This window comes from Rhinolophus sinicus, chromosome 1 (genome assembly GCF_057876585.1).
Source record: "Rhinolophus sinicus isolate RSI-liver-muscle chromosome 1, RSI-T2T, whole genome shotgun sequence".
Classification (NCBI taxonomy): Eukaryota; Metazoa; Chordata; class Mammalia; order Chiroptera; family Rhinolophidae; genus Rhinolophus; species Rhinolophus sinicus.
The window spans coordinates 18,484,415-18,504,677 of NC_142501.1; the positions used below are offsets into that span (position 1 = coordinate 18,484,415).

Genomic DNA, 20,263 nt, shown 5'->3' on the forward strand with positions numbered 1-20,263 from the left:
GCTCTTCATTTTATGTCTACCACACTAGAAAAACACTGGAGGCAGGTAAAGGATACAGCGTCCCTTGAGGGTGGAAGTCAATGTTTTGCCTTTTATGTTCAACAACACTGAGCTGCCAGTCCTACCATAGGAAATACTGATCAGACACCCAACGGCTCTTGGATAATTATACTCAATTCTGTCTATATTCTTAGGAGTCAGTAGAAAGCCTGGCATATGAAAGAGGCTCAAGGAATCTTAAATAACAACCTTTAAAACCCCAATTTTAAAGACAAAGAAACTGAGGCATGGACTTGAGACCTGACTAAAGCTCCACAGTCAATCAGTCCTGGAATCCATTTGTTTTGAATTACAAATGTGAGATTTTTTGTTTTTCTCTCTTTTGGCAGACGTTTAGTCATTCCATCAAAGAATTGTGGGAGGGGAAGGGGTGGATTTCTAGCCACCTGTATTATTGGCTTGTTTTCTCTCAGTCCATTACCCTCTCCTGAGTAAATATTAGGCAGCCACTCAAGGCCTTGATGCCCCTGATTTTTCACATCCTTTCTGAACCTCTGACTTCGCGGCATTCTTTTATATTTTGTTTTTTTTCCGTCGCTGGCCAAGAATGCTTCATTTGAGTTTCCTAATTTGAAAAAAACACAGTGAATGACATCTTCCTGCCTTCTTGAAGAAGTCTACTCTCCAACACCCACCAGCTCACTCCTAGCCCATCCTCTTATTTTATTTTCTTCAGAAAGTTTAGCTCTGCCTAAACTTATGTTTGTTTATTTTCTGTCGTCCTCCCAGAATGACAGCGTGGTGGGGGAGGCAGGGTCCTCTATTTCACTCCCTGCGGTATCCCTAAAGCCTACAATACTTCCACACACACAATAGAGGTCCTCAATAATTATTTGTAGTCCATATATGCTTTTAAACAATATCTTCTATTTACTGAGTGTTTAACTCTGTGGTAAGAACTGTACTGAATGTTTAAGGCATTCTTATTCATATTCTTAAAACACCCTGGCAAGGTGGCTCTGCTGTCCTCTTTAGGGAGCTCCCAGCAGTTAGGTAAATAGCTAGAGGACACATGGCTGGATTCCCACCAAGGTTTCTCTCTTTCTTACCTTTGCTCTTTTGCAGCTGTGCTCAGCGTTCACAACATCACCTTGTATATAGTTAAAGCCCAGAAAGGTAAGTTTGCCTAGTGGTTAATCGAAAGGACCAAAACATAAATAAACAAAAAAAAAATTCGGGATCCTGGCTCTGCATCTATGGGTGGAGGCCGGGCGAGAAAGGATTATTTCTTATCATTGTTATCATCAGGTGGTCGCAGGTTTAGTCCAACGCAGAAAACACGCTTCCCATGCTTCTGAGAGTCCCGGAAGGGCCACATCTGTCGAATCACCTGCTCACAGGTGACCCTGCGCTTGCAGAGCTTCTTCCTCCATCCTGGGCTGGCAGCCAAAAGTCAGATCCCCGCCCCACCCTCCCGGCCCCAGGCGGTGACCTGGAGCTCCCTGCGTCAGGACAACGCCCACTGGGGGCGGTACTGTGAAGGGGTGCTCGGCAGGAGACACCTTTGGAACCCGTCCTCTCCTCCCTAACGTCAGCTTAAAAACCTCCGCACCACGTGCTGTTGACACACCTGCCGGCGACTGACAGTGTCGCGCTAGAGACCTCACTCACCCGGAGCCAGCATGTCGGCGGTGGTCGTGGAGAGCCAGCGCATGGGCAGGAAGCTGTCTGACTTCGGCCTGGTGAGCCAGGGCGGCCCTCAGCTGCGCAGGGAGGGGAGTTTGGCCCCGGGTTCAAAGAGGTCCGAGGGACGTTGGTGTTTCCTACTTCTGTAAGCACACCGCAAAGTCTGAATCCATTTGAAAAAGATGAAATGTGCAGGAAGTCAACAGATACCATAGGTCCTCAACAATTGTTTCCTCAAGGAGGACTTCTGTCCTGCGTGGCTCTCAGGGGAAAGAAGGAGAGACACTGTAGGAGTTGCTATCTGGCTTCCAGAGCTGCCGCCAACTCGCTGTGTGTCTTTGGGCAGGTCCCCTTTCTTCCCTGTCACCTGCTTTCTCTTCTGTACGGGGGCTGGTCCTCAACGATCTGGAATGGGAGCTGGGATTGTTCTGCTCTGCTCTTCTATGATGTTCATATAGTGCTCTCAGCCAGGGAGTTAAATGGCAAAATTGTAGCCTCTTTTCACCTTTGAGAGAATATGAGGCATGATGAAGAAAGCGAGGCATGAAGAAAGTCTCAGACTTTCTTAGACCCAGGGAAGGAGAAAATTACAGAGAGGAACATGAACAGGAGTTAGCCTTGGACTTGGAAGGGGAGAGAGCCCTCAATGTGACTTGGGGATAATGCTCAGGGTGTGTCCCAGTCTCTGGGATTTGTTGCTTTTCTCTTGAGGTGAACGATGGCAGAATACATTCTTTAACTGATTTATCACACTCCTGGGCATCAGAGTTCAGACATCACCCCCAGCTCTGAGTGACTCTGCAGGCACCTAGTGTCTGGAGGGCCAGTGAAAATTGTCTAGAGAACAGGAAAGTTGGGGAGGAGAGGGTGATTGATGCTTTAGTATAACCAGAGAAACTGCAGAACTTCGGACTGACTTTTTTTTTGCATCCCGAGAGAAAGACTTCCTTTGAAAATGATCTGTGGAGCTTAGGAGATGGCATGACTTGTGTTGAAGAGGGATAGCGTGGGGGCCAGATGGGTCCCAGAACAGATCCTGGCTCTGTCCTCATTGAGTTTCTGTGTTGCTGGCAGCAGGGTCCCCACAACCATGGGGGGAGGGTAGAGATAACAGTAGGGTTAGGGAGCCACCGGAACTTAAAGTTTTATGTACAAAGCACTTAGAAGATTGAGAACCCCAAATTGTCACTCTCCGTGACTACGGGTAAACAGGAGGGTACCCCCTCTGCATGGAAAATAGGCTATTTAACTTTGCAGAGGCTCAGGTTTATTCATTTGAAAAATTGGGATAAAAATACCCACATCCTAGGGTTGATATGAGAATTAGATGAAATAATGCCTATAAAGCTCTTAGCACAGTTCCTGGAAGCATATGAAAGTGCCACTGGTGCCTAGTGGAAACTGATTCATTTGTTCAACAAAATGTGTCTGGAACACTGGCAGGAGGGACAAGCAGTGAGTTGGGCACAGTGACTGGTATAGCTTCGTCACGGGACAATGCGGGACATAAAGTCAGTAGAGCTGGGCTCTCATCTTTGGTTTTCCTCAGCAATGCATTGGGAAAGCAACCTAACTGGGGCGAGGAGGCTCCGTTTGGTATCTGTAAAACTGGGGGAGGGTTTGGACCAGAATAGTCTTTAGGACTCCTTTCGGCTCTGACAGTCTGCAAAAAAAGACAGTTGATGCCTTCGTGAAGCTCCTAACTTAGATGAAGGGCACACAGTGAGTGCAATTCTGATAGAAGGCTGGAGGGCATATGATATGTCAAGCACTCTATATATGCGACAAGCGCAACAATCCTGCAAGAGATGTTGGCTCATTCTTTCACCTGATGAAGACTTATTGAGCACCTACCTACTATGTGCCAAGCACAGTAGAGTTTCTGCCCTGCTGAGACTTAAAATTCTGGTGGAGGAGACAGACAATAAAAAAGTCAACCAAATGAACATATAATCTCACGCGGAGATAGTGCCGTGAAGAAACGTAGAGTAGAGCAATGGAATAAAAGATAAGGAGACTCAGAAATCACAGCTCTGAATGGCAAAGCCGGTGTTCTAACCCAGATCTGACTGGGACACCTGGCACAGTTCTCTACCCCACAGCTTCCCCCTGTAGCTAAATGCTAGAATGTAGAGAGAGAGTGTGTTCATGGCAAGATGTTTGTATCTTGTTTTCAGTTGTCTTACACTGTAGATCGGTGTGTGTAAAATCACACAGGCAAATATACACCTTCTATTATGCCCCCCAAAAGCACTAAGATTGAAAGGCAGTGCCCCTGGAATATCCTTGCCCAAGAGTATTATTGCTTGTAAATTTGAAAAGTGTTCTTTCCCAAAGATAGTACATGTATTTGTTAGGCACAACCAAAGAGAATATATTTCTATTGTTAAATGTATTGCTCAATCATTAAAATTCTTTCCTTCCTGGTTCCTAGTAAGCTTCTTTCTCTCTGCCCTATTTCTTCCTATTAGTGTCTGAGCTCTACCTTGACCCATCTTGGATGTACCTGTGTTTCTAAGTCAACTCACATGTCTGTTGGAAACAAATAAGGTAGAGATTATGAGCCAACAGAAACATGTTCTGGAAGAGATTGCCCAAGGTCTAATGCTGGATCAACATAGCAATATTGGAATTAGTATCCACCCAAGGCCACACCATTTCACAAACTTCCATGAGCTTCCTTTCCCCTAAAGTCCCTTGGCCTTTGAAAAGGGGTCCCATAGTCCCACTTACGTCTGTGACTGGGAGGCAGAATAAGGACTTCAGTTGTTCAAGTCCAGGCCCTGCCACTCATTGTGTCCTTGTAAAGCCACTTAAACTTGCTGAGTCTATTTCCTCATTTGCAAAATTATAGCCCCCGCTTCATGGGGGCTATTGTGTGGACTAAGTGAGCTGTTACATGTAAACTCTTAGAACTGTGCTAGTTGCTGCCAATGGTGAGGCTTATTCACTGTGAAAAGTACCAAGTATGGCTCCTGGCACATAATGGGTACTCAGGCAATGGCAGGCCCTAGTACTATTATTAAGAACATCAAAGAGGAATGACTTATTGTACAGTAAATGTGAATTTGCAGACACATTTGGGGAAAGTCATAATTTAAAAAATAGGATGTATATTTGTCAGTGGTTTCAAAATCTGCCATGGTTAAGAATCATCTGGGATGCTTTTGAAAATGCAGATTCTAAGATCCTACCCCAGATATTCTGATTTGATAGGTTTGGGAGGAGCCCAGGAATCTGTCTTTGAGCAAGGAATCACCAGGTCATTTTAGAGTGGCGATCTAAGGAACAGTCACCGAGAAACCCTGACTAGGAAGTGTTTGGGGAGAATGGGTGCAGGCATGGGTAAGGAGTCGTACTGAGTAACTGGGGAGTAGACTAAAGCCCTTGCTTTGGAAGAAACTAAGGCCTTAATATATGGACCTTATGTTCATAGCAGAGTGAATTGTATAGAATGATATTTAAGAGCCTGAGTAAGCTACTTAGAAGGGGGAGAGAGAGGGGTGCCATGCATTTACCCCAATGAGGAGATGAAAGGGCAAGGAGGAAACAAGTTTGCTGTGGGGGTTCGGGGGAGGTTCCTATGGCTGGGCCTCAGGAGACTCTTGAATATCAGGAGGTATTTGATCCTGCTGGCCATGGGGAAACTGAGGAACTCTGAGTAGGATGTGAGCCAAATTCTGTGAGGGCTGAATCAATGTGGATCGCTAAGAGCTGGATTAGTATGGTGGCAATGGGAACAAAAGAAGGACCTGACTTCTAGAGTCATGTCTGCAGAAGGTCAGATTAGACTTGATGATTGGCTGGACATGCACAGCAGTGGGAAGTTGGTGCTGATGGAGTTTCGAGCATGATGCATTTGAGTCTGAATTGCCCCAGTCCTAGGTGACATCTGTGGAGACGTTTCAGGAATATGTTACTTTTCTGGGAAGCCAACAGGATAAAAGAATGTTGCTAAGGGAACTAGAAACAGGGACATTCTTTGTCATTGCAAGGAAACCAGGAAGGACTAAGGGCTCAGTGGTAGGAAGAAGACTGACGTCAGAAACTCATCTGCATATCTTTGGCAGGGCTTAAAAGACGGAGAAGGCAGGGTAGGGTCTGTAAGAAGTTGTGATTTGTAGATAATACGCTGTGATCAAATGGCCTAGGTTCCTATCCTAGGTCCACTGCTAACTGTGTAACTATGGGTAAGTTATTTGACTTCTCTAAGGCTTCATTTTGTCATCAGTGAAAGGAGACACTTGGAGATTAATAAAACCTACCTTCTCTAGAGTGTTATAAAAATTAAATGAATCATCCAAATCAAGTGCTTATTATAATGCCTGCAATATTATAGACTCTGAATAAATGATGTATTAAACATTTTTTAGAAAGATAACATCATGGTTCATATAGGGATATATAACTGTTCAGTTTTCCAGTTCAGTCTTCCAGTTCTAATCATACCAACTGATAATTTTGGTTCTTCTCCCACTCCTCTGTTTCCGGTGAGCTTTTGGGAAAATCTGAATTTTCTGAATTGAAAAAATTTCGTCCTAAGGGCCATCAATATTTCTGCAGGGTTTATTGTGCAAAGTCACTGATAGAACCTGACCAATACAGCCTTCTCGCTGAGATAATGTAACACCCATTCCACTAATTTCTTTAACTTGCATACAAGAAAGTAATTATTCAGCACATTTTGTTTCTTTCCAGTTTTAGGGACATGCTGCTTCTTTGTAGGCACACATAGAACTTTATATCTTATTACAAAATTTAATATAAAAATTTTAAAAGATTTCAGCAAACTTTCTGGAATGCCAACCATAATCCCACTGTAATTTGCTGTTACATGCATGTAGAAAGTGCTAGATCCTTGATATTCTTCACTATTTTGTTTAAGATACCTACCTTCTAATAGGTTATTTGTGTACTTTTATATATTGTGTGACTATTTTTGTACAATTGGATATCTAAGGTCCTAGTATATAAGAACAAGTTACTGCTTCCTTGAGACCTTTGCCAAAGGCTAAGAAGCCATTCCTGCATATATATATTTTCTCCATCATTTTTATAGACTTCTCTTAATATTCTATTTAAACAATTTTATCTTCTTTTCTCATCTGAATACCATTTAGACAGAGCTTATAATTAGCATGATTTTACAGGTAAGGACACTAAGAAGGCTAAATGATTTGCTCAAAGTGGTCCAGCTGGTAAGTAAAAGAGAGGATGCCAACCCAGGTCTTTAGACTCAAAAGCCTGCATGTGTTCTATTTTTATGACTTTCCATCATATATTGTTCAACATTTTCTTGGGATGCTTTTTGAACCACCTCTAAGGATTTTTGTTGTTGTTGTTGTTATTTGGTTTACTATGTGTCTATTAAGCCAAATTTTGAGCTCCTGGAGGATGGGGCATTGTCTTTTTCATCTTTGTATGTCTTAGAGCCCTGGCACTTGGTAGGTGCTCATTAAAAGTGTTGAATATAGGGTGATGGGCGACATCAGTGAATGATTGAAGCTTCCTAAAGTTGAAATCTGACCTAGGACCATAATTGAAAATATCACTGCCCTTGACTATTTATTTTCCACCACACTGTATACTTCTGTATAGAATATATGTAGCTCTTTGTATTCCAATGCTTAAACTAGAAGTTCATGATGGACTCTTCCTTGCACATTTCACAGGAATGAATAGCAAACTGTAGAAAACATTTTAACCAAGTGCATTTAATCCTGTAGGAAACAAGCTATATTGAAGACAACGCCGGATCAAATGGTGCCATATCACTGATATTCTCACTCAAAGAAGAAATTGGTGCTCTGGCCAAAGTGTTGCGCTTATTTGAGGTAAGAGATTTATTCATTTCTGCCATGGGTAATGGCATCGTTGACTTCTGTGTCATTTTCTGGTTGGATGCAGTGAACATAGGATCTGGAATCAGAAGACTTGATTTTCAGCTTAGCTCTTACATTAACCAACTGTGTGACTATGTGGTTGTCTTTCATTTTCTCTGAGTTTCAGATTCTGCATTCCTAATCAGAATCATTCAGAATTACTGCTTGCACACCCAGGAAGCCAGCCCAGGCCTCAGAGTTCTTTTCTCAAACTTTTCTTGAATTAATTACTACCTTCTCAGTTTTCCAAAACACTTGTTTCCTTCTTTGTTTTATATATATATTTAGCACTTTTAACTGCAGTGCTTATTTTCCCTAAGTGTATATATTTCTCTCTGGCCCTGGATAGTTTCCTCAGTCAGGAAACCTTGGCTGAGTCACCTTATATCCTCTACAGACCCACATTTTTATATATTAGAGTATTCAATTAGGAATGAAATTAAATTTAAATATAAGCAAAAGAAAGACTTTTCTGTTACCCTTTTGCCCTGGATTTTAAGAAGGAATATTTTTGAGCCAATTAATTTTTACCTCGAGTTCTTTATTAAAATTAACTCTGATGACTGAATGCATAAGTAAGTGGAAAAGAGACAAATCTCCCTTGCAGAAGAATTCCAAATAATTTAAGTAGACACTCTGTACTCAAAGAAGGACAGCAAAACTCCTCACTCCTTGAGTGTGGGCAGCATAGAGTGATTTTTTTTTCCCAAAGAAAACAGTATGAAAATGGGAGGAAAGGGTAACTTTTCCGTGAAGAACTCAACAAACAGTAGCTCAGCCCGGTGATCAAGGTCACCATCAATAGTGATAAGTCATGTAGATAGTATGTACCTTTGAGATGATGTGACAAGAATGGCACTTTACCTCTGAGCTCTTCCTCCCTAAAACCCATAACCCCAGTGCAACCATGAGAAAAAAAAATCTGACAAATTCCAATCAAGGGACATTATACAAAATACCTGACCTGTATACCTTAAAATTGTCAAAGCCATCAAAAACAAGGAATAGCTAAGAAATTGTCATAGCCAAGAGGAGCCTTAAGGGACATAATGACTAAATGTAATATGGTATCTTGAATGGGATCCTAGAACAGAAAAACAGACATTAGATATAAATAAACAAAGAAATTCAAGTACAGTATAGCCTTTAGTTTATGATACTGCATCTATATTCGGTTATTGATGTTTCACCATCAATAGAAGACGTTAATGATAAGGAAAATTGGGTGTAGAGTATATGGGAATTCTCTGTATTAGCCTCTCAATTTTTCTGTAAGTCTAAAATTGATCTAAAAAAATAAAGTCTATTAAGGAAACTTAAACTTGGCTATCCCAGAAGGGGGTGGGGAGGGGAAATGTCAGCTTGAGTGACAGCAAGCAATGAGTGGAGACGAGAAATAGGGTGTTCTCTGAATGACAAGCTGTTCATGAGAAATAATATTTCTGTAAAATGTTCCTTTCTAGTATTTTAGCCTTTGTATTATGCAGTTAATCAGCATTTTCCCCATGAGAGGTCAGGCCTTAGTCAGAGTTAATAAAGTAAATAATAGTAAATTAAGAGAGGGTTTTCAACTTAATACATAAACCACAAGTAACTAAATTACTCAGACTGGATGAAATGTATCCTAGGAGAGGGGGCGGGCGGAACTCTGGGTGAACTTTTTAATATTGACTGAGGAGACATTTGTTGGTAACATTATATAAGTTTCAAGTGTACGATTCTATAATTCATCATCTGTATATTGCATTGTGTACTCACCATCTGGGGTAACTTTTTAAAGCATTATTTAAAATTTCCATTGCCCTGGTCAATAAGTGGTGTTATTATATGCATTTACCGAGGAGGAAACAGAGGTTCCTGTACTGGGTGACTGGAGAAAGGGTTGCTATGAGTGTGTATTGATTTTTTTTTTTCCCGGACCTATTTCAGAAGTTGCACTAGACATTGTACAGGCCAGCAAACCTTCTATCCTTATTACCAGCCTGGCAAAATGCAGAGTTAAGTTATAATCATTCAAAGTACCAAGGCAAGAAAAAATCTCATTCTAGTATTTGTGGAGCCACATTATGTGATAAGCCAGGCGCGGATGATGCTTCATTTCATTCTCATTCAACTCGGTGAAGAAGGTATTAATTACTCCATGAATGAGGGAACTTTCATTCTGAGAGGCGACCACGGCTAATGTGTGGTGGGTGGAGATGGGGTTGAACTCTGGCTCTCGGGGTCTAAAGCCCGTGAGCTCCCTCTGACCCCCACACCTCTGCCAAGTATAGCTGTCTGTGCACATCTGAAACACCTCCGCAGATTGTTAAAAATGCAAATATTCTGGCCCCATCCTCCCATTCTCTAGGGGGAGGGGAATCTGTAACCAAGTATTTTTTCTATTTTTCAAATTGAACAATGAGTCGAAGTACAAGAAAAATAACTACCCATAATTCCACCATTGGCAATCAACCACTGTCCACATTGTGACATATTCACTTTCATTTTTTTCATGTATGATTATGGTTTCCAAAATTACAAATTAACATATTGTTTGTTAAAAATGTTTAGAACATTTATGATACAGCTGTAGTCCTCTCTGATCACCCCTCAATCCTGTCACTCTACAAACTTCCTGGTCGAGGCAGCGTTCTTATGAGTTTAGTATATTTCCTTCCAGTCCTTTACAAAGCTGTATTGATATTGATAGGTACCATGCTATGCACATTGTCTGGAAACCTCTTGGAGTCAGTTCAAGGGCACAGAGTCAGTTCAAGGGCACGGATTCTGGGCAGACAGGCCTGTGGCTTTGGGAGGGTTGTTTGATTTCTCTGTGCTTTCAGTTCTTATCTGTAAAAAGGGAATAATAATAGTGTCTGCTTCAAAGGGTAGTTCTGAGGAGTAAATGACGTAAGAATACATGTAAAACCTTCCGAGGAGTTACGTAGTAAGTGTTCAGTAAGAATTGCTACATACAGTTTTTGAACGCAATGTTTTTGAGAGATATAGTTGTGTTAACATGCAGTTCAAGTTCATAACCTTTACATTCTGAAGAGTAGTTCTGAAAATGTGTACTCCACATGATGGAAGCTTTCTTAGCCCCTGAGCACCACATACAAGGCATCCTGGCTCCTCAGAGAACAAGAGAGGTCTGCAGAGTAAGGGCAGGCTTCTCCCAGGATGGCCAGGTTTCATGCCCTGCCGGAGAGCCCATCTTGTTTCTCAGATGATTAGCTCCCAGGTCACCATTCCATGAAGACATGACCTTCTTTGCCCAGGGGCTTGTGGCTTTGGAGACCTCAACCACTAACAACATCAGAACACAACACAATGGGTCTGAGGTTCATAATAGAGACACAGAGGTGCTACGTTTATATGTGTTGGGGGGGGGGGGCAAAGAAGCAGATGTTTTAGTGAATTGGGACCAAATTCCAACTATATTAGGAACAGACCGAAACCTCTACCTACTACCTACAAATGTCCCACTGTCCTCAGTACATTGTTCTAACCCTCAATTCTTTATGGATTTATTGAAACATTTTCCATAACTCTCTAGTTTTTAGCTTCCACTACTTCATGTCCCGTGTTTTCTTTTAGAAAAAAAAAGGTCTCTTGAATCTTTACTGCAAGTGGCTTAGTAATGGGTATAAGATTAGAAGCAGACTCCTTGGGGAAGGTGCAAAGAAGAGGTCTCCTTTCCTCCACCAGCACTCCACTATTCACCTTACTGTGGTATATTTGTGAGTTCACGCAAATCAGCAGATATACGGAGCTCTGAAGTGCAGGGGTATGTTCTCTTTGCATCACTGAATTGATGGAGACACTGAGGTTTAGATGAAGCACGCTGCCCAAGGCTAGACACTTGGAGATAAACATTGCTTCAGCATTCCCCCTTCATTTGCACAGTAGAATGGTCTTTTGGAAACACACGGAAAAGGCACAGTCTGTTTGTCACATTCACTGCCTGCACTTGACCTCTGCCCCGATGACCCATGCCTTCCCCTCACCAGATATTCAGTGAGCTAAGACTCTCTCATTTATGCCTTCAGTTAATAGTTTTTGAGTATCTACTGTCATCAGACCCTATGTAGGTGCTGGGGAGACTGTGGTGAGCCAGGCATTGTCCGCCCTACAGGCCTTAGATGGGCTCAGGTTTCCGTGAGCATTCTTAACCCAGCCTTGAGATAAAGTTGGCCAGGAGTGGTTTCTTGCAGACAATGTTTAAATGGAAACTGAAGGGGTTAGCCAGGGGAGAGGCAGGGGGAAGTAAATTCCAGAACAAAGAAACACATGACTTGAAGTGAGAGAATAAACAAGTGGTCAGTTCACAAAATCTTCAAATCCTTTCCCGCCTGCCAATCTCAGCATTCCTGGGGACAGAGGCTGGGTAGCAGAGGGGACATTCAGGCAGATACGTGGTTCATTACTCTACAGTTTGGATTTTAAGGCTTGCCAGTGACCTCTGGGCCTGGTGAGCAGGACAGGACCAACAGTGAATCACGAGGGTTGCTTTTACCCCTTTGTGGCCTTAGGTCCAGGGCATAGGTGCACAGTAAAATGTTTACAGGGAACATTTCTACTTTAATCAGAGTAAGAAGAGCTTTGAGTCCCACTGGAGCAAAAACGTTCTTAAAACCCAGATGACTTTTTCATTTTATTTAAATCCTGAAATATAGATAGAGAACCATGTAGCTAGCTTCCTGCTTAAGAAATAAAATATTGTAAAAATAGCTAATGTCGCTGGATACCCCTCCCCATATACTCCCTCCTCACAGGTGGCTATTAATCTGAATTTAATATATGTTATTCCCATGCATCTCTTTGTACTTTGTAATATATAGGTATCCATTTGTGATACATGGCATAGTTTTGCAAGTTTTAATCTTCTTAACATTGTACTCATATTGTAACTCTCCTTTGGTAGCTTTCTTTCTTTTGCTTTTTTAATTGGGGAATATTGGGGAACAATGTGTTTCTCCAGGTTCCATCAGCTCCAAGTCATTGTCCTTCAACTTAGTTGTGGAGGGCGCAGCTCAGCTCCAAGTCCAGTCGCTGTTTTCAATCTAGTGGCGGGCGGGGGGGGGGGGCACAGCCCACCATCCCATGTGGGAATTGAACCGGCAACCTTGTTGTTAAGAGCTCACGCTCTAACTAACTGACCCATCTGGCCACCCGGTAGCTTTCTTTCTTGAGGAGAGGGTAGTGAACATGATTTTTGAGATTTGTCTATACAGATCTTACTCACTTTCCCCTCTCTCTATTCCATTGTGTAGCTCTAACTTACTCACTTCCTGTTGGTGCAAGTGGCTCAGTAATGAGCTGTAAGGTGGTTACTTAGATGGTTCCCAGCGTTTGTCCATACAGATGGAGCTGCACTAAACACTTTGCACAGGTCTGATGACCTATTTTTTGACCAGAAGAACCTCAAATGGACAACCGGCCCTGTTTTTAGCTGCTGAACAGTTCAGAGCTGGGCACACTTGAGAAATAGCAACACAGAGCTTACTTTTCAAACTTGCTTTATGCAGTTAGATCTCACACTTGTGACCATTTAGACACAGTGCTGTGGCCCATTAATGGCATGTGTGTTCTGACTGTCCTGCGGTAGCCTGGGCTGAAACAGGCCACAGAGCCTTTTTGATTTTATTACTCTGGGGGCGAGACAGGGTATAGAATGAGGAACATAAGAAAAAGATAGTCCTTTTTCTCTAAAGACTTGAAAAGAATCTGGATTAAGCTACTCCCCCAGCCCTCCCCAGAAAGGGGTCTCCTCTGAGTTAGGTGCAACCCCAACTACATGGAAGGGAGGGTGGGGAAGAAATAACAAAGACGGAGAAGACTGAGGACAAAAAGGCCAAGAGATTACAACAGAGACACTTCCAGAGCAAGCAAGTACAGGATCCCAAAAGATGGTCTCCAGGGTGAGAATCCTACTGAAAGGCTGCTTGTCCCAGTAGATTTAATTTCCAGACTCTTGATCAATCGGCGCTGTTGCTGGCCCTGTCACAAGAGAAGATCAGTAAAATGTAGCAGAAACCCTGCCTGCACCGCCATGAGACTTGTTCTCTAATATTTGCTGCTGTCATTTCTTACCCCCAATACTGTAGTAGCATCCAGACTGTTTCTGCCCTTGCCCCACTACCATCTATTCTTACAACAGCTACCAGAGTGTTTCTTTTAAAACACTAATCAAAGGACATCTCTCCCTTGCCTGATCACCTCCCGTAGCGTCTTACGTCACTTGGAGTGTAAACCAGAGTGCAGGTAATGGCCAACAGTGCCTTCTCTGGTCCATTGCCAGTTCCTTCTCTGCCTCATGTCCTATCGCCCTCCCTCTTGCTCACTCTGCCCCAGTCACTCTGGCCTCTTTGATGGTCCTCAGTCATACTGTACACTATCGTACCCCAGGACCCTTGCATTTGCTGTTCCCTCATGGCTAGCTCCCTCACTGACTTCAGGTCTATGCTTAAATGTTGCCTGTTTATTTGTTGAGTCCTTCCTGCCCACACTGTTTAAAATAGCACCTCCATTGCACACCTGGAATAACTGATCCCTCTTTCCTGCTTTATTTTTCCCCATTCCATCTGAGGACTATATTTTACTTATCACAGTTACTGTATATTTTTCTCCTTTGAGACTGTGAGCTCCAGGAGGGCAGGGGTGTTTTCTTACTTCGTTCACTGTTGTATCCCAGCACCTAGAACGATGTTTGGCACATGGAACGTGCTTGATTGGGTGCGTCATACGAAGCTCCTGTCTGTTGACTTGAGACCAATGATTTGGAACATTCTCAGTGAATGTCTTTGATGTTACCTCTAAGGCAGCAGCATGCAATGGTCCAAGAAGTCCTCCCATTCCAGTCTAGTCTCATCTGAAAATATGCTCACCTTTTCCTTCTCCTTTTTGAAACATGCTCTCAGGAAAGGAGCTGGGAAAAATTTAGGGCAAAGTAAATATTAAAGGGCAAAATGACGCATAAAACTTAATGTATTTCTATTCCCAGGGAAATGTGTATCTATACCAAGTTGAGAGAGGCAGAAGACTATAATGAGTTCTTACTGAATGCATATGAATGAAGCCAAAATTGTGCCTTTTCTCTTTTTAATTCTCACTAAGCTGCCAGGTAATATTACTATCTTTACTTTAAACACGAACAAACAAAAGTTCAGAATGGCCAACTAATGTATCCAAAGGTGGTGAGTAACAGAACCAGAATTTGAACTCAAATTAGTTCCACCCAAAGCCCACACTTGTTTCACTCTACCATCCTCCTTTCCTCAAGAAACGAAACAGAGAAGGAGAGGGAAGGGCCCTAGGCTTGAAGTCAAGAAAATATCCAGAAGGACAAATCCATTTTTCACCATTGTGAATTCTGTGTATTTATAGTTTTATTCCCTTGTGACCAATTCCCCTTTCAAAAGATTTTCCTCAAGGATGGGAGAAGAAAGGCGTTTCTGATAAATCTTTATTAAAATAGACTATTTATTTCACTTTTCTTTTCTCTGGGCTCCACACTTTCTGCTCGAGTTCTCACTATCAAGGTGTCACACAGCTATCTTTTATGCATAAATTAACCATTAGATCACGAGATTGTCTTTGAAACATTTAATTCTAAACCTTCCTTGCCTCCTCCCAGATGTCCACATGGAGTAACAGAGAGGTGTTTTTTTTTTTTTTTAACTTTTATTTATTTTAAGTGTGTTTTTCCAGGACCCATCAGCTCCAAGTCAAGTAGTTGTTTCAATCTAGTTGTGGAGGGCGCAGCTCACAGTGGCCCATGTGGAGATCGAACTGGCAACCCAGTTGTTAAGAGCATCATGCTCTAACCAACTGAGCTAACCGGCCGCCCCCACCAGAAAGAGTTCTTTCTTTATCCCTTCCCCAGAAATGTGATGAGTGTGTATGGGTCAATCTGTAAACCTACACAGAGCCCTTGTTTAAAAATAAAAATTGATTTACTAAAAGGTAACTATAATCAAAATCAGGTTTGGAGGTTCATTTGTAAAGCTTTGCTTAGCAACCAAAATTATTGGTCTCTAAGTATCTATACTGATAAGCTGGAAAAACTGCAATAGAGAAATTGCATGACAAACTAGAGAGTTAATTATTGACAAATTGATTAAAGTGGGAAAGAAACAGTTTAAGGAATTTGGCTGGGTGTGCTTAGCCAGAAACTTCACTCACGTTTAAAAGCTATATTTTTCTTTCCCTTGTATGGGTAATATTATAAGACTTTTGGAAAATAAATGGAAGTTACATATAATCTTGTCATAACTCATTTTGATGTATTTCATTCTAGTCTTTTGGGGGGAGACTGGGCATAGTTTTTTAAACCATGCTTTGATTATCATACACCTATATCTGTCTTAAGTATTTTCCCAACTGGTTGTCATTATAACCATGTAAGAGGTAAAGTGAATTTTTCACTATAAAAGTAATAAATGTTGTTTTTAGCAAAACTGAACTATGTTTAAAAAAAAAATAGAAAGAAGGAAACAAAATCCCCTGTTGGCCCATTATCTAGAGACCACTTTATTTTATGCAGGGTGGTATTGCTTGCTTTTTAAAATCTCCACTGAATGATGATACTATTGTCCACCTAACCATTCCCCTATTATGGGAATTGCTTTAGTTTACAAATTTTGGTAAAAAATGTCCCCGTAAAGTAGACCTCCAAAATTGTAAAAACTGAGGCTTAGGGCATACGTTGTTTTATGGCTAATCCCAAAGTCAGAAGCTTCCCTCTGGAAGTGCTGTTGCCAGGGGTGGGGTGTGGGTGGTGCACAGGAACAGCCTATCGTCAGCCTCCCTCCCTTCTTCCACCCTACACCTCCCCTCACACACACACCACTGCCTTCCCTTAGTCAGCACGGCAGCTCGGCAGTTCAGCAGAGCTATGGCCAGTCTGGCCATTGGCTTTGCTCTAGTCTCTGCTCTCCACAAGGCAGGCATTGGCGATGTCTCCTTTTGAAGTTTCAATTTAGGTAAACAGCAGGTGGAGCTTACCCAGTCTCTTTTTTCCTGTGCCAAGAACGATGACATTATTCTTTGCTTTGCTAGGAAGTTACCTGTGTTTGCCTGGAAAGCTTCAGACAATGCTATCGCCCTGGCCTTCCCTGCTCCCTGGCCTCTCTCTCTCTAGTCGTGTCCTCCTGTAGGGTAACCTGGCATCACTGCCACGGGTCTGTGCTGTGCATCTGGCATTCCAGATAATGACTCCGTCATGTGCCCTTGGGGATTATGAGAAGAAAGAGCAGGAAGGGTGCCTGCGGGGGGGGGCTATTTATTACTGTGCTTACTACACCCAGAGGTTTTCATTTTTTGTGTGCTTGGCATCAGAGTCATAATAATGACAAAAGGTGATATTTGGGTAATGCTCACTATTTCCCTGGCAGGAAAGGCAGTGTGGTCAGAAGACCGGTGACTCTGAAGTTAGAAAAAATGGGCCTCTCTCTCCCTCCACTTTTGGCAAAGCATCTTCATTCCTGATTTCGTTTTTTCCATCTCCTTTAGGCTTCTCAAAGGATTGTTGGGGAGGTCACAGAACAGAATTCTAAGCTGTAACGTGATAGTCAAAGTGACACAGTACCATTGTCGTAATTGTCCATGTTGTTTGTCTTTAACCACAGGCCATTAACAATCAGGGAAAAAAAAAAATACACTTCTTGAACTATAGGGTTGATGAATTTTGTTTCTTGAAATTGTGGAGTTATTGAAGTTCAACATTTTTTTCAGGGTACATTTTGTCCATTTTAATCTTTGGGGTAACCTGTGTTATTTGTTTATTTTAATAAAGTCTAGGGGGTACTCCTTAGTTTTTTTCACAAGGAACATTACTATCCATGAAATCACAGACTTTCTAAATAAGTAGCAGATAACTTGCCATGCATTTACATTTGAGGGCCAATTTAAGTAAATGACTCTTTTTTAATGACAAAACCCCTAAGAGCTAAAATATCACCAACCAAAGACATGGAACTTGAGTAACTATCAGTAATGATCATTTTTAAGGCATTTGATAAAAGCAGCGCGTATGCGAATCTCCCCTTCTCCGTGACGCCTCATGCGTGCCCCCTATTAAATACTGCCATCTGCCCCACTCCCGCCAGGACTGCCTGTCTCCTCCACTCTGCTCTGCCTTGTATTTTTTCCTTAGCCCTTATCATGATAAACTAATAAATAAATCAGTTATCTTTTATGTTTATTGTCTCCCCACAACTTGAATGTCTGCTGTATAAAGGGAAGTACATTTGTTTTGTTCATTGAAGTATCCCAACCATGTAGAAGAGTAATCGGTGCCTGGTAGGTGCTACAGATGCGTTTGTTGCATATTTGAATGAAAAGTAATTATATAAAAACATCAGTGGTAATTATATTGGATCGTTTTTACTGAGTATTTACCCTGTCCCTGGCTGCGTGCACAGCTCGTCCAATGTTCCCAACCAATTGATAAGGCAGGTACCATTAAAACCATCAAAGTACAGATGGGGACACAGGGTTAGAAACATGAAAACAAATCGTTTCAGGTCTCATAGCCAATGTAATTCAGAACTTGGATTGAAACCCAATAAGTCTGACTCTGGTGGATCTTCTTCAAACAGAACGATGTTGCATCTATATTCTTGGTTTATTGAGATATTATTATTGAGATTCTATGGGATTTAATTTTGGAAAGGGGGTTTTTCCTATGTGAATATTTTTGGCAACCATTGTCCTAGACATTAGAAACAAATCAATATCCTATGGTTGTAACTCTAGGCCTTCAGCTGATGGCCATGTGATGAAATCTTGCAGCATTGGATTTCTTTCCCCCACCTCATGCCATTTGTTCCAAAAAGAAAAAAAAAAAGTAAACAGCTTGTGCAACTTTAAGGACTTTCTTTTACTGCAATAACAAAAACAATCCCATTCCTCCCCTGTCTGCATTTCACTGTGTTGCGTGTTTGGTCTGTGTTAATTCCAGTGTCTGTCCCCTTCACATGCCCAATTCTCTTTTCTAGGAGAATGATATAAACCTGACCCACATTGAGTCCAGACCTTCACGTTCAAAGAAAGATGAGTATGAATTTTTTACCTACCTGGACAAACGCAGCGTGCCTGCTCTGGCCAAAATCATCAAGATCTTGAGACATGACATTGGTGCCACCGTACATGAGCTGTCCCGAGACAAGATAAAAGACACAGGTGAGCAACAGAGGAATTTTGCAACACCAGTGACTCTACCATCTAGTCCTAAAATAATAGCAACATTAATATGTACCCTGGAATACCTCTGGGGGATTAGGGAAGAGGGTGTAGTTTAGGGACCTAGACCAATGCCTAGCACATTTTAGACATTCAATAAATGTTAGCTCTTGCCCCCTTCCTCTGGACAGCTATTTCTTTTATTAGTCACTTTCTTTCTGTTGCTATAATTTTTATACAATTTTCATTCCTGCATGATCCTGCTTTCAATCTCCTATCTGCAGAAGTGGAATGATGAGGGTATCCAGGGTGCTTTCTATGTAAATACAACTTCAAGACAAATTCTGTAGTTATCTCCGTTCCAACCAGACTGCTGTCCCCGTGTCCTCATCATATGCCAATTCTGGGGCTGGGGACTGGCTGGCTCCATGTTCCTAGGCTCTCACTGTCATTGTCCCTCTCTTTCTCTTCTCTTCTACTAGATTAGGAGCTTCTTACAGGCAGAGGAGTCTCTTATATTTATATCCTCGGAGTTTAGCCCGAGCTTAGAACACAGGTGCTGAGCAAATCTTTGGGAGTAAATGCTTAAACTGAGGAGTTGTCAAGACTTGGTCTACCTCCGAATCGACTGGCTGAAATGCTGCGCGTTGATGTCCCCTGAACAGTAAGGCAGTCAAGTAGAGCAATCAAGTGTAGGCATTACAAGTATGGGTTTGGGGTCGGGCAGACTTCATTTCAAGTCCTGCCTCTTCCACTTCTTGACTTTGAGACCCCTGACAAGTCCCTTAAATGGCTCTAAGGGCTTTCGTGAGGCTTGAATGAGATCAGCTATAAACAGTGCCCAGAATAGTACCTGTCTGGATAAATGATCGTAAGGGGCTGTGTTATGATTAAGATTATCCTGAAAAGAATAGAGAGGAGCAAGGTGACTGCTTTTTAGGATACAAAGCCTATTCAGATGAACTATTTTTAATACACTTTTTAGTTTTTTAAAGCGGTTTTAAGTGTACAGAAAAATTGTACAGAGTTCAAGAAAGTACAGAGTTCCCATGTGCCCTCTTTCTCCCCACCCCCCATATGCCAGCTCCCCATTATTGCCATCTTGCATTAGTGTGGTCCATTTTTATAATTGATGAGCCAAAGTGATATATTATTATTAACTAAAGTCCATAGGTGACATTAGAGATCATGCTTTGTTTTATTCAGTTCTCTTGTTTTTTTTTTTTTAAAGATTTTATTGGGGAAGGGGAACAGGACTTTATTGGGGAACAGTGTGTACTTCCAGGACGATTTTTTTCCCCCCAAGTCAAGTTGTTGTCCTTTCAATCTTAGTTGTGGAGGGTGCCGTTCAGCTTCAAGTTGTTGTCCTTTCAGTCTTAGTTGTGGAGGGCGCAGCTCAGTTCCAGGTCCAGTTGCCATTTTCTAGTTGCAGGGGGCGCAGCTCACCATCCCTTGTGTGAGTCGAACCGGCAACCTTGTGGTTGAGAGGACGCGCTCCAACCAACTGAGTCATTCCAGAGCTCAGTGGC

The 20,263-nt window shown here is 42.1% G+C and overlaps 1 protein-coding gene across 1 annotated transcript in view; it reads left to right on the top strand.

The window, feature by feature from the left end:
- The first annotated feature begins 1,582 nt into the window (after nt 1-1,582).
- Nucleotides 1,583-20,263, top strand: part of PAH (phenylalanine hydroxylase) — a 60,700-nt gene continuing 42,019 nt past the window's right edge. The window contains exons 1-3 of the mRNA XM_019732085.3: nt 1,583-1,742; nt 7,413-7,520; nt 18,551-18,734. Of these exons, the coding sequence (XP_019587644.1) occupies nt 1,683-1,742; nt 7,413-7,520; nt 18,551-18,734 (352 nt within the window). The 5' untranslated portion in view covers nt 1,583-1,682. The remainder of the gene's footprint in view (nt 1,743-7,412; nt 7,521-18,550; nt 18,735-20,263) is intronic.